Raw genomic sequence first — 13,905 nt, forward strand, 5'->3', positions numbered from 1 at the left:
CCACAGCCACCAGCCGGGGCACCCAGGCACTGGGGCCCACCCACCACTGCAGAGAGCATGATGGAACCCTCCAGAACAGAAGTCTTTGAGCGTCTTGTGAAGTGGACTCCAAGAGATGCTTCCTCCCACACAGCCTCGCCTGGCCCCAGCTCCCACCTTGGCCCCATAATGCCCTTGGGAACAGAAGAGGCAGGCCTGCCCTGTGGTGGCCCTTGGCCAAGGGTCTGACACCCCCCCAGGCTGCCTGCCGGCAGGGGTGTTGATGCGCCAGTCCCACAGGCAGGTGGGAGGCAGGTCTGTGGGCATCACAGGCCTCAGAGGTAGCCAGCCATGCAGGGCCCAGGAGCACGGACCGGGCCAGTGCCATGCAACCGGGGCCAACAGCCCCAGGGACCCTCTCAAAGCCCATGTGGGTGACGCAGCCCACACAGGCAGAGGAGCGGCCACTGCTGCGCAGCCATTCAGGGACAGCCACTTCATCAGACAGGCATGCTGCGGGAGGAGGGAGCTCAGGACAGACCCCAGCAGCCTGAGACCCCCTGGCCGGAGCTCCTTGAGGGGCTGCTGAGGGGCTGCTAGGGCCCCCCAGCTCAGGACTGCAGAGTGCAGTTAAAAAAAACCTCCCAGGACAAGTTGGAGTCTGCCAAGCTCAGCAACAGACAGAGACATCCAGACAGGGACTTTGGGGACAGACACACGCCCCACAGAGAGGGGCCTCCATCCTTCCTGCCTACTTCTACCCCATACCCCATTCCTTTCACCTGACCCCCACCCTGCTCTTGCAGCCAGGGGTTCCTTCCTGGTTACCTTCCTGCCCCTGCCACCCCCAACTTACAGAAGAAAGGATCACATGGCCCCACCCATACCCAGACTGGGTACCCAAGCATAGCTCCTTCCATCTCAGGGGCCCCATTTCCCAGCCCAGTGCTTCCCTCCCCATCTGCAGGGCCCACTCTCCCTGTGAGAGCAGCCTGACCCTTGGGGGGCCTGAGTCCCTGCTAAGGGGAAACTTCTGGGGAGGCCTGGGGGCCTCTGCAGGTGGGGGTGGGGCCCGATCTGGGAGAGGGGCCAGATTTTGGAGAAGGGCCAGGGCTGGGGGAGGGGCCAGAGCAGGGAGAGAGGGGACAGGGCTGAGAGGGAGGGGCCAGGGCTGAAGGGTAGGGCTGTTAAAAGGCCAGGTTGGCCGGGCGCGGTGGCTCAAGCCTGTAATCCCAGCACTTTGGGAGGCCGAGACGGGCGGATTACGAGGTCAGGAGATCGAGACCATCCTGGCTAACACAGTGAAACCCCGTCTCTACTAAAAAATACAAAAAAAAACTAGCCAGGCGAGGTGGCGGGCGCCTGTAGTCCCAGCTACTCGGGAGGTTGAGGCAGGAGAATGGCGTAAACCCGGGAGGCGGAGCTTGCAGTGAGCTGAGATCCGGCCACTGCACTCCAGCCTGGGCCACAGAGCGAGACTCCGTCTCAAAAAAAAAAAAAGGCCAGGTCAGGGCCTTTCACTTACCCCATTGAGGCTTCCCAGGTCCTTCACCCAGTGCTCGTCCCTGTCCTGGTCGTAGTTGATGACGGCATGCTGCTTGTCCACACTGCGGGACTGGGGAGACACACAGTCGGCCCTCAGGTGCTCCAGGCAAGGAAGTGACACCCAAGAGGCAGAGGCACCCCTGCCCCAGCCCCTGCCCCAGCCCCTGTCTCAGCCCCTGCCCCAGCCCCTGCCCCATCCCCTGTCCCATCCCCTGCCCCAGCCCCTGCCTCAGCCCCTGCCCCAGCCCCTGCCCCATCCCCTGCCCCAGCCCCTGCCCCAGCCCCTGTCTCAGCCCCTGCCCCAGCCCCTGCCCCAGCCCCTGCCCCAGCCCCTGTCCCATCCCCTGCCCCATCCCCTGCCCCAGCCCCTGCCCCATCCCCTGTCCCATCCCCTGCCCCAGCCCCTGCCCCAGCCCCTGCCCCCAGCACAACACCAGCAGTGGCCCCCAGGCCTCCAACCACAGAGGTGCCCACCCTGTCTCCACAGCATGATTCACCAAGATGCCAGGGCCATGTCCCCCACCCTCTGCTGCCACCCCAGGCCTCCCCCCATGACCGCCCTCCCCAGTGCTGCTCCCTGTTGGGCCGTGGGAGTGGTGGGAGCCCTCTGGTCATCTGGCACACACTGTTCCCTCCCAAGGTCAGGTGGCAGCAGCCAGGCTGGCAGTGAGGGGGGTTGTCTCAGGGAGCCCTCCCCCACTCCTGGCCCAGCCCCACAGGGACACACACAACTCTCAGCCAGTGTCCACACTCTTGGTGCTCCCACCCCTCAGGTTGGTCACTCTCAGTCTGCCATGTGCAGGCCACCCTGGCAGCTGGCCATCACTGCCCCACCACCGGGCACTGTCCTGAAACACTGGTGTGCGGCCTCCCCCAGCAAGGGCTAGAAGCCCTCAGAGCAGGGCCTCCTTCCTCACTCAGAGAGGAGATCGCACAGCAGGGGCTAGCTGGGGGCACGGGCTCTGATGGCCCAGCTTGACTGCGGCCTCCACAGAGGCGCCAGGGCAGGGAAGCTGCAGCAGGGTGGGGCTGGTGGTGGCCAGTAGGCCTGAGAGCCAGCCTCACGCTAGTGCCGCTGCCACCCAGGAGTGGGCACTCAGAAGCCCTGGGTGCCTGGCTCAAGCCACAGTGGTGGCGCTGCAGTGGAGGACCAGGTGCAGAGGAGTTGGGGGAGACTGCAGTGGAGGACCAGGTGCGGAGGGGTTGGGGGGGACTGCAGTGGAGGACCGAGTGCAGAGGGGTTGGGGGGGAGTGCAGTGGAGGACTGGCAGAGGACTGCAGTAGAGGACCGGGGGAGGACTACAGTGGAAGACCAGGGGAAGACTGCAGTGGATGACCAGGGACAGTGACTGCAGTGGAGGACCGGGGGTGGGGTTGGGGGGGATGGCAGTGGAGGACCAGGGGGAGGACTGCAGTGGAGGACTGAGGACATACTGCAGTGGAGGAGGACTGAGTGGAGGACTGCAGTAGAGGGTGGCGAGTGGGGTAGACAGGACCCACACCTCCTGTCAGGACCCTGGGTCCCCCCAGGAAGTGGGCAGGGATGCCAGGGGGGTTTAAAGGGGAGACTAGGGTCCTGGGTGCAGCCATTCCTGAGCTGCCTGCCTGGACATAGCCCAGGACATTTACACACACTTCTTTACACACCACCTTCTTTTCCCAGGAACCAGGTGAGCAGCACCACCTGCCCCACATGCCCTCCCTGGGAAGGCGGATCCTGGTGGGGCTCCTGGTGCCAGCTCACCTGCCAGCCAAAGCCACAGGTCTCTGGTAGAGTGGGTCTGACCTTGACAGCCACCACCCACCTCCAGGTCCACCCTGTTCAAATCCCTCCTCCAAAGGTGGCACCCACAGCTGCATGGCTCCTGGCCACCCCAGCAGCAGTCTCTGCCAGAGGGGCTGGGGGAGGATCCTGGCCGGGGTGGGTGATGCCAGACATCACCTCCTCCATTGGACTTCCCACCTGTCACCGAAGGCCTCCAGACACAGACGATCCCCAGCACTCACCTCCTCCAAGAAGCCCGTCCTGAGACCCCCTCCCCAACTCTAGGATGGCTGCTGGAGACACCTCAGGCCACTAACTGCCCCGTCGGCAGCCCTGAGGGCCAGGCCCCAGGATTCCTGCCTGAGAGTGCAGCCTGGAAGCTAGAAGCCTGGATCTCCCTCAGGGGATTCGGGCTCACCTCCTCCTGAACCCTGTCCTGTGCACAGGGCAGCAGTCCCACCTCAGCCCGCCCAACACATGGACTCCACGGTGCAGAGGGACCTGCTGCTGTCTTGGAGAAAGGAAGCACTGAGGCCTGGGGCCGGGCTCAGCCCCTCCCTGCCAGCTTGAGACCTCCCGAAGGGACGGGGTCCAGAAGGGGCATAAAGGAGGGAGCTACCACCCCTGTCCCCTCTGGAAGGGGCTGAGGTGGCTGGGGGCGGGTGACTTGGATGTCATCTCTGCTGAGGAGTGACCCCCTGGAGGGGTTTCCAGCCTGGACACCTCCCCGCTGCCCCCCTAGCCTCAGACCCCCTGGGCCTCGAGGCCTCCTGCTGGACACCTTCCAGGCCCTCTGAGCCCCACGTGCCCCAGGCCTTCCCTGGAGGGCTCACCACTAAGCCCCTCTCCACCACAGGCTCCAGCAATGCAGGTCTTCCTCTTGGCAGCCCTCAGTCAGCCTCCTTCTCCACAGTCCCCTTTTCCTGCAGGCCCCAAGGCCTCTCCAAACCTTCCTTACCCCACCCAGGCCACAGTCAGGCTTCAGGCAGATGACTCTGCCAGCTGTGGGCATATCACATCCTTGCCCGGGCCTGGGTCTCACCTTCAGTCCAGGTCCCCTCCCCTCCCTGCACCTACCTTCCCCACCCCACCCAGCCTCGAGACAGCTTCTGGCTCCTTTGACTCAGCACAGGGTCCTATTAACACCCACAGCCCAGCTGCTCCGCCCACTCCCAGGGCTGAGCCTCCACCCCGGCCAGGGCTTTCTCACCAGACCCGCTCCTGCCAAGCCCCTCCCCAGACTGCAGGAAGCGCTGGAGACACATGGGGAACCCCCTTCCAGAAACTCCCCTCTTCAGCCAGAAGCAGCCCCTCACTTGGCCAAGCCTGCGGCCACCCATGAGAAGTGACCCCCGGCCCAGGGCTCAAGACTTAAAACAACAGAAACCGAGGCCTGTGGAAGGAACTCAGTGCAGAAACAGCCAGGCAAACACAGATGTGTGACATGGCCGGAAGACGCCCCAAACATATGGATTTTGGGGAAAGTGTCTAATAATGTGTACTCACTTTAAAATAAAGATGTTTCCAAAGCTCACGTCTGACGCCCTCTGTGGCAACAGCCTGGCCAAGCTGTGCTGAGTGGCAGTGGCAGCAGCCAGGGCTCTGGGCACACCCTCTTGCCAGCTCACCCAAGTTTCCCATTGGCAGCCACAGGCACCCACAGCAAACTGGCTCGAAGTGCTGGGCTCAGAGGGCCAGGGCCTGCTTAGGCTGTGGTCTCTGGGTCAGCAGGCAAGAGTGCAAATCCTGGCTGTCACACACTCTCACAGAGGACACCTCCCCACAGACATGCAGCACACACACGCACAGAACACACACACAGACGTGTGCACCTACAGACACGCACATGTACACTTACACAGGCACACACACACTGCACATCCTGTACCACAGCCTTGGCCACCACAGGAGCGATAGCCACAGCAGGAAGTCCTGCCTGGGTCCACGTTCCTGCATCATTTAACGCCTGTTCGCTGGGAACCAGCTCTGTGCCAGGCTTGCACTGGGCACAAGGATGCTGTGAGCAGCAAAGGCAGGGCCCTGGAAAGCGTAGTCCATGGGACAGCACGTGGGTGGCGGCGCTGCCCGGAACATGACTCCCCCACCAGTCTGCCCGCTGTGGTTCAAGCTACCGTCCCTCTTGCCTAGTGAAAGCCCAGGCCTTGGGGCCACCACTCTGTTTGTCTCCCCTCCACGTCCCATCCCCCTAGCCCCAGCACAACGTAGGCAGGTGTCTGCTGACCACTCAGTTCCCAGCACCACCTTCTTTACACAGGACTGGACCCTGGACACCTTGCTGGCCCCCCTGCAGTGGACACCAAGGGAGGGCAGGGTCTCTGCTTGGCACCCTGCCCAGTGGAAAGATGTGGTGCTGAAAGCAAGGACTGCAGAGGGGGAGCTGGGACAGGGTGTGGAGGTTCCAGGGCAGGAAGGTGGGTGTGAGCCAGGTCCGGAGAGCCAGGGCAGGTGTGGGGAGAGGCTGGGTCTGGTGGAGGCCTGCATTCCTGTCTGTGCGTGGGGTGGCGGTGGCACTGGATGGAGGGAAGGGGACCCTGGCAGAGACCCAGGTGGAAGGGACGGAGGGTGACAGGTTTGGTTCAGCCACCGAGCTTGGGATGCCTCTGAGAGGCCCCAGTGCAGCAGGAGCCATATCTAGTAGGAGGCTGGAAGCTGAGGACAGGGCAGGCTCCAGGCAGCGGGTGGATCGTCTGAGCAGAAGTGGACAGGGCCTCGCGGAAGCAGCAGCATTCAGAAAGGGCCCCTGAGGCCCCTGAGCATGAGCTGAGAGGGCGGGGGTCCTGATGCAGGTGCCAAGGAAGTTGCTGCAGGGAGGGGCGGCAGGTGCAAACATCCTGAGGTGGGGGGCAACAGAGGGGCCAAGGGGCCGGACATGGGGCTATAGGGTGGGGGTGAGAAGCCTCTAGCGCAGCTGCACAGGGAGTGAGGGGTAGCAGAGGCCAGCAGGGGGCAGGGCTGGGCAGGTTGGAGGCCGCTGCAGGGACACCGGGAGGCAGACAGCCTTCCCACACTCGCCACACCTGCAAGGCCTCCCTAAGCCTCAGTTTCCCCATGGAGATATCTTACAATGGCCACACCACCCACAACAGCAAGGGCCACCCACCTCATGCCCCACCCAGGCCAGGGGCGGCCACGGAGGAGAGCTGGGAAGCCCCCAACGCTCCCGACCTGCTCAGGGCTCCACTGAGAGGTGCAGAAACTTGGAATCGGACCCCAAACTCACCCTGAGCACCCTGCCCCCAACACCCTTTCTCCACCCCAGGGAGAAGCAGGCAGAGCAGGCGTGGTGCAGGGGTTGGGCAGGAAGAGCACCCACACCAGTCCCCTGCCTGCAGGCTGGCTCTGGCTTCTTCCAGAGGCTCCAAAGTGCCGCCGCCTCTGAGAAGCCCTCCTGGCCACCCTAGGTAAAGCAGCGCAGCTATCACTGATGCCACCCCTGCAGGTGGACCATGGGAGCAACCCGCCAAATACAGCAGTGGCACCTATGAGGCAGTGGGGTATGTGGGGCGTGGCCTACAGCCTGCCGCCTGTCTTTGGATGGCCTGAGAACTAAGAATTACCTTTACACTTTTAAATGATTGAAAATCGGCTGGGCGCTGTGGCTCTCGCCTGTAATCCCAGCACTTTGGGAGGCCAAGATGGGCGGATCACAAGGTCAGGAGATCAAGACCATCCTGGCTAACCCGGTGAAACCCCGTCTCTCCTAAAAAATACAAAAAACTAGCCAGGCGAGGTGGCGGGCGCCTGTAGTCCCAGCTACTCGGGAGCTGAGGCAGGAGAATGGCGTGAACCTGGGAGGCGGAGCTTGCAGTGAGCTGAGATCGGGCCACTCCAACCTGGGCGACAGAGCGAGACTCCGTCTCAAAAAAAAAAAAAAAAAAGAAAATCATCAAAAGGCTATTTCATGACACATGAAAATTATGGGAAATTGATACTTCAACATCCGTAAATGAAGTGTAGGTGCTGCCACACCCACCTTGGCCACCCACGCTCGCTCCCTGGCTGCCCCTCGCCACGGCCACAGGGCTGGGCAGCAGTGGATACTTCATGGCCTGCAAAACCTAGAATCTTTACCAGGCCCTTTGTAGAAAACATTTGCCGACTCCTGCCCCCAGCCACTGACTCTCTCCAGCTATCAGAGGCATGGAGAAAAGAAAAAAGGGGAGAGAATGTTCCAGATTAAAGAACTTTAAAACTAGCCGGGCGAGGCGGCGGGCGCCTGTAGTCCCAGCTACTCGGGAGGCTGAGGCAGGAGAATGGCGTAAACCCGGGAGGCGGAGCTTGCAGTGAGCTGAGATCCGGCCACTGCACTCCAGTCGGGCGACAGAGCGAGACTCCGCCTCAAAAAAAAAAAAAAAAAAAAAAAAATAAAGAACTTAGAGTTGGAAAAACCAACTACAAGGTGAGAGACCTGCTGGGTCCAGATTCAAGAGGATCAGAGGATGCCTGGGGAGAAGCTGGGATGTCTGGATTTAGTCCATTCCAGCTGCTGTAACAAAATTCCTGAAAAATATGGAAATGACAGAAATGTATTGCTCACAGTTCTGGAGGCTGGAAGCCCGAGATCTAGGTGCCAGCCGATTTGGTGTCTGGAGAGGGCCCTGTCTCTGCTTCAAGGATGGTATCTTGAATGCTGCATCCTCACTGAGCAGAAGGGGTGAGCCAGCTTCCTCCGGCCTCTTTTTAAGGTCCCTGATCCCATTCCCAAGGGCAAAGCCTCACGCCCTGGACACCTCCCCAAGGCCCCATCTCTGGAAGCTACCACGCTGGAAATGAAGCTTCAACCTCTGAACTGCAGGGGACACAAACATTCCCACCACAGCAGGACACATGGAGCAGTACCGGGTGGGACTGCCTTGGGACAGTGTTTGTCTGCCCCAGCGAATGTGCACATGGCCAGGACCCCTCACCACAGCCTGAGGCCTGCCCACCTCATCAGAGCCGGGCACAGCCCGGGCATGTGCGGCAGCAGCATGTTGCATCCAGGAGGCAATGTCCGAGTGGGCAGGGCAGCTCCCTGCACCTGCAGGCCCCTCGGCTAGACTGGACAGTGCCATCCACCCGGCTCAGGGGCCCACGTGCCACGCTGGGGGGTGAGCCAGGAGTAGGGAGCCCAACTCGTTCACAGAGGAAGGATATCAGGCCAGGATGGGCCTATGGGTTAGCTCACCACCCCTACTCTTTGTTCTCAAACAGCCAGATCGTAAGCCCCATGAAGCCAAACTCAGACCTCAAACCAGGGTCAGAGAAACTTCTGATAGTCAGTGCTGGTGCTCGGCAGGCTCTCACGCCCTGAGAAGAGCTCCCTCGTGCCTGGGGACCACCAAAAGGCATGAGCCTTCACCAGGGTGCAGCTGGGACCAAGATGTTGGGACCCCCGCTCAGGCAACGCTCACAGTGTAGGCGGGGTCCCCAGACAACAAGAGTATGGACAGACCGGCTTTCCAGGACCGGCTTTTCAGGACGTTCCAAAGCCAGGCCTCAGATCCCTCTCTGCACAAGGACACCAACTCACGCTTCCAGGGACCCCAACAAAATTGTTGACAAAAGAAGCTGACAAAAGCCTAAGCCCCCTCCTGCCAGAGACAGGGATACGTACGGGGCAGGGACCCGAGCCTGTGAGCACACACATACCCCTGCACGCGCCCACGGGAGCCCCAGAGCCCTTGGTGCATCCGGGACCCAAGTTAAGAGGCCAGGCCTGGGCTGCATGGCGGCCTCCTCGCCAGGGTGGTCTGCAGCAAGCGGGGTGGGCACCTTCCTGGCCCCCAGAGGGACTGGACTGCCCACCCCCTACCCTCCTGGCCCCAAGCGCCCCCTGCGAACCTGTAGCATGAGCTCACACTCCTCACGCCCCACGAAGATGAGCTCGCGAGGGAGCCGGTGGCGGGCGCCGCTGCTGCTCACCAGGAACCAGGACGTGGCACTCATCTTGGTGCTGGCTGGGCCCGTCTGGCCCTGGGGAAGAAGGGATTGTTAGAGTGGGGCTCCCTGGCCTGGGCCTTAGCCCCCTGGACACATCCAAGGCCCAGCCCAGATCCTGTCCCTCTAAGGGAAGCTGGCAGCTTCCAGAGAAGCTGGACTCCAGCCTCACCAGGCCACCCGACCTTCCTGGGTATGGTCCCAAGTCCCACTGCCAGGCCTTTGCCCTCTTGACCGGCCTTCCCCATCACGTCCATCCCCGGCAAAGGCTGCCTGGTCCTCCCTTATCCTCCAGACCCTAGCACACCTAATCTCTTCTATCTTCCAGGTGTCAGGGGTTGAAGTTCATGGGCACACGGGCGGCACTGCCTGTAAGTGACCCCACATTCATGTAACCCACCAGGAGCAGCTCGTGGGTAGGACCCAGCATGGACACCAGGGTCCCCACGATGCCAGGTCCACACACCAGACCCAGCCCAGGACACTCACTGAACCAGAGGACCCACCCCCTCAGCAGGACGTTCTGAGACTGAGCCCCAAGCAGGGCCTGGGGTGAGGGGCGGCAGGGACAGAGCTGGAGACCGGGCCCTGAGTCATCAATATGTCTACCACCGAGAGGAGGCCAAATGTCCCTTGGTGGCCACGGTGCAAGGACAGCATCGAGCAGCCCCTTCCGTGCCCAAGAGGGAAGTGAGGCTTTGGTGCCCATAGTCCCAGTGACATCAACAAAAAGGAGGTGGTCTGAGGGGCCGGTGTGCTCAGGGGCTGGTGCAGGCAGGCAGGGAGCTCCATGGCAGCCTAGTGGGTAACAGGGGACAGCCTGAGGAATGGCCAGGACTGATGACCCTGGGCAGCCCTATACCCAGCCAACGTGCACACATTGGCTGGACACTCCATCCCACTGCCCAGCACATCCTGAGTGCTGCTATGGGCTAGGCGGCCTGGGGTGAGCCAGCTGTGACCAAGACCCAGAGTCTCAGAATCCTGGGGCTCCCTTCAGCAGGGGGAAGGCACAAAGGACAGAAATGGCTTACGAGAAGGTGCAAAGAGGGATACAGGGAACACAAAGGCAGGGCACAGAGGGGGCCTCACTAGGAGGCAGCCTCTGGGGCTCCGCAGGACAGGGGTGGAAGTAAGTGCATGAACACTTACGGGACTGCATTCCAGGTAGAGGGACAGCCAGTGCCACCAGGGCAGAGGGACAGGGCAGAGGGATGGAGGGCCTCACACGCCCCTGGGAGTCCTGTGGCTAGTCCTGCAAGCGGATGAAGTCCCTAAAGAGCCCAGCACTGACTCCATCACTGCAGGGTCCAGCACAAAAAGAAAAGGTGGTGCCCTTGTTCAAAACCTGAGAAGGAGAGCTGAGCAAGATGCCAAGTGTGGGTCTCCAGGTCACACACCTGTGAGGCCCGCCCCAGAGCTCCTGAGTGGGCACGGGACTCTGACTCAGGAGGCCAGTCAAGAAGTGAGGACAATAACCCAGGACAGGGATGACAGCAGCTGGGGCCCAGTGGAGCAGAGGAGAAGCAGAGGCTGCCGGGCTGAGTGCGTCCTGAGGGCAGGGCCACACCACGTGAGGGTGCCACGCAGAGGAGTGAGTGGCTCCCTGTCCCTACTTTGCTCAGTGCCCACACCCAAGGTCTTCAGCTTTGAGGCTCTTCACAGATCTCAGGTCCCTTCAGTGAGCAGCAGGGAACACCGACACCCGGCTCCAGCTAGTGTGAATGTCCAAGTGACCACGTGCCCCATAGGAAACCCTCACCTTGGGCAGGGAGGTGGGAAGATGTAGAAAAATCCTCACCAGGAGAAGGCAGCTCCCGGCAGCCAGGACCCTCTCACCCTGGGGGCCCTGCCCTTCCTAAGCCAGGCACCCAGGCTCGGGCCAGACAGGCAGGCACTGGAGGCCAAGGGGGTGGGACTTCCATGCCCCTGCAGCCCCAGACAGCGAAGCCCCCAGGAGGCCTGTACAGCCCCACCCTCCCCAGGGCTGCTGGGGGACCACAGGGTGCTCTATTCGGCAGGGACCACCCCACCACTGCACCTCCGGTCCCCAGCCAGCCCTCCTAGGCCTCACGCTCTGCCATCACATCACCTGCCGCGGCCCGCCCTGAGGAGTCCACAGTCCCTGTTTAAGGCAAAGTGAAGCCGAGCCCCAGAGCCTGGTGGTGCCTCTGTAACAGAGCCAGGCCACCCACTGCCCCGGCCGCCCACCCTGAAAAGGCCTGGGAGCCCGCAACGCTCCAAAACGGCCTTTGGCTGCCTCGGGGCTGGGCTGGCCATCGTTGCTAGGAGGAAGAATAATAAACGCCCCAAACTTGCCCCCTCAGCCGCCCCGGCCAGAAGGGCCACAGTCAGAGGTGAGGCGGGGAAAGGCGGCTGGGCCCAGGGGCAGGGAAGGGCAGCGAGCCGGGCGGGGCAGTCCAGCGGTGGAAGGAGCGCACAGGCCGGGAGAGGCAGGGACAGCGGGGAGACGGCGGCGAAGGGAAATGAGGAGAGAGGGGAGGAGGAGGAAGACGGAGGGAGGGACCGCGGGAGGAGAGACCAGGCCAGGAGGGAGGCGGCCGGGCCCGGCGGGGGAGGGAGCCGCGCCTTCTGAATCAGCGCTCTCCGGGGGCGGCCATGGCCGAGCCGGTGCCGGGGCGGGGACCCGGGCGCCCAGGCTTGCCGGCTCCTCCGCAGGCCGCGTAGACACGTACCCGGCCGGGTCGCGTAGACGCGCGTGGGGCGGCTCCTCCCGGCCTGGCGCAGACCAGGGCCGCCTCCGCGGCGGCGGGGAGCCGGTGACCAGGTGCGCCGGGCGGCCCCCACCCCCGCGCCTTTGTCCGGCCTCGGCCGGGATCCCGCGCCCCGTGAGGCCCCACTGGCGTGCAGGTGCGGGTGATGGGAGGCCCGGGCCGCGGCCAGCGCTGGGCCGGCGCGTCCTACCTGCGGTTCGGGCTCGGTCTCCGGCTCGCCTTAGTCCCCGGCTTAGTCCCCAGCTCGGTCCCCGGCTCGGTCCCCGGCTCGGCCCGGCTCGGTCCCGGCCCGCCCGGCCGAGCGCTGGGCGGGGCCGCCGCCTAGGACATGCCCGGCGAGGCCCGCACGCTCGCGGCAGCCCTGGCCGAGCCCACGGCAGAGCGGCCGCCAGCGGCCTCGCGCGCGGGTCCCTGACGTCTGCGGGAGGCCCAGCCCCGCCCCCGGAACGCCCCGCCCCGGGCACGCCCCCGCCCGCCCCGCCCCCGCCGCGCCGCGCCGCGCCCCGCCCCGCCTGAAACCAGGTTAGGGCGGGTCCGCGGTCGCCAGGTGAGCGCGTCCCGGCTGCCCGGCGCGTGGTCCGGTCCGCAGAGGCTCGGCGGGCCCCCACCCCGCCCCTGCCCCAGGCCCACCTTCCCCCACCGCCCAGGCCCCGCTGGCCTCCCCGGCTCATCTCGCACCCGGCGCAGACCCCATTCCTTCCCGTCTCGGCCCCGCCCCCCGCTTCGCCTCCAGGTCAGGCCCCAGCTCCACTGGCGGAATCGGGTGCCCACAGCAGCCCGTGCGCCCTGGCCCAGGGCCAGCGGGTTAACACTTAACTACGCTCCGGGAGGTGTAGGCTCCAGCCGCGCCCCGAGTCCCCAACCTTTGGCCCCGGTAGCCCAAAAGAGGAGCGGACGGTGAAGGAGTCAGGGTGAGTCCCAGAGGCCGCACCCGGATTTTCCCTCGAGCCTGGGCCAGACTGGGCGTGTGTCCGACAGCTCCACCTCCGACCCCGGGCGCTCTGGGCTGAGCTAGGGGCGAGGGTGGTGGACATCAACGCCGTCTTACCTGGACGCCCACAGTGGGCCTGACCGAGGGGTGGGGCTGGGGCTGGGAACTCCGGAGGCACCCGGGGTTCCTGGGGTAAGTTCCCGCGGACTGCTTGCTCCTTGTCCGGCGCCACAGTAGGCGTATCAGGTGTCCCAGGAGCCAAGTGGGGGGAAGGGATCAACGTGGGGGCGGGGCTGCGGGCCCGCAGGGCATTCCTGCCTTCCAGGTGTTGGGGGACGCAGTGAGCGAAGGCGTGGAGGTGAGGGGGAATGTGGAAGGCGTGCGCCCGGCCGGGGAACCCCGGGCTTTGTCCTGTGGGCAGCTGGAGCGGCTGGGCATTCCCGGCTGCGACAGCGCCCACCCGGCCCCGCACCTGGGCCTGCTCGCAATCCGGCGGCGCCTCTCCGCATCTGCCTTCACGGATCTCAGCCCCGGCAGAGCCCTTGTGCCGGACCCTGGGGCGGGATTGTGAGTTCAGAGGGGGTCAGACGCGCCCTTGAGTATGGCAGGAGCCCCAGCCCAAGCACCTGGTGGAAACTCACTTGCCTGGGGAGAGGGCAGGGCAATGAGCACTCCGAGCTGGCTCCCAGGAAAGACCTTCCGGCGGGAGCTTGGATTGCTAGGTTGAGGAGGAGGCCAGGGGAGGGACCTGCAGCCAGGTGATCTGGTGCCTGGATTTCTTCCCAAGGATAATGTGAGTTGATGCTGGCTGAGATCTGCTCCGATGAGGGTTTGAAAGAGAGAGCTCCCGGTGTCAAAGTAAGCGGACGGCAAAACATGCCTGGAGGGAGCAACCAGGCATCTGACCAGAGGTCCTGGGCTGGGGAAGGTGGAAGCAGAGGAAGGAGAGAGAAGGAAATTTGGGAGGAAGAGTGGGCACGAACTGGCTGCCCAATTGGAAGGGTGGGTAG

At 63.8% G+C, this 13,905-nt stretch overlaps 1 protein-coding gene across 1 annotated transcript in view; it reads right to left on the bottom strand.

Annotated features, from left to right (window-relative positions):
* Nucleotides 1–12,394, bottom strand: part of CEP170B (centrosomal protein 170B) — a 31,686-nt gene extending 19,292 nt beyond the window's left edge. The window contains 3 exon segments of the mRNA XM_033191080.1: nt 1,505–1,594; nt 9,134–9,265; nt 12,155–12,394. Of these exon segments, the coding sequence (XP_033046971.1) occupies nt 1,505–1,594; nt 9,134–9,238 (195 nt within the window). The 5' untranslated portion in view covers nt 9,239–9,265; nt 12,155–12,394.
* Between the last annotated feature and the right edge of the window lie 1,511 nt (nt 12,395–13,905).

Source organism: Trachypithecus francoisi, unplaced genomic scaffold (genome assembly GCF_009764315.1).
Source record: "Trachypithecus francoisi isolate TF-2019V2 unplaced genomic scaffold, Tfra_2.0 Lachesis_group3, whole genome shotgun sequence".
Classification (NCBI taxonomy): domain Eukaryota; kingdom Metazoa; phylum Chordata; class Mammalia; order Primates; family Cercopithecidae; genus Trachypithecus; species Trachypithecus francoisi.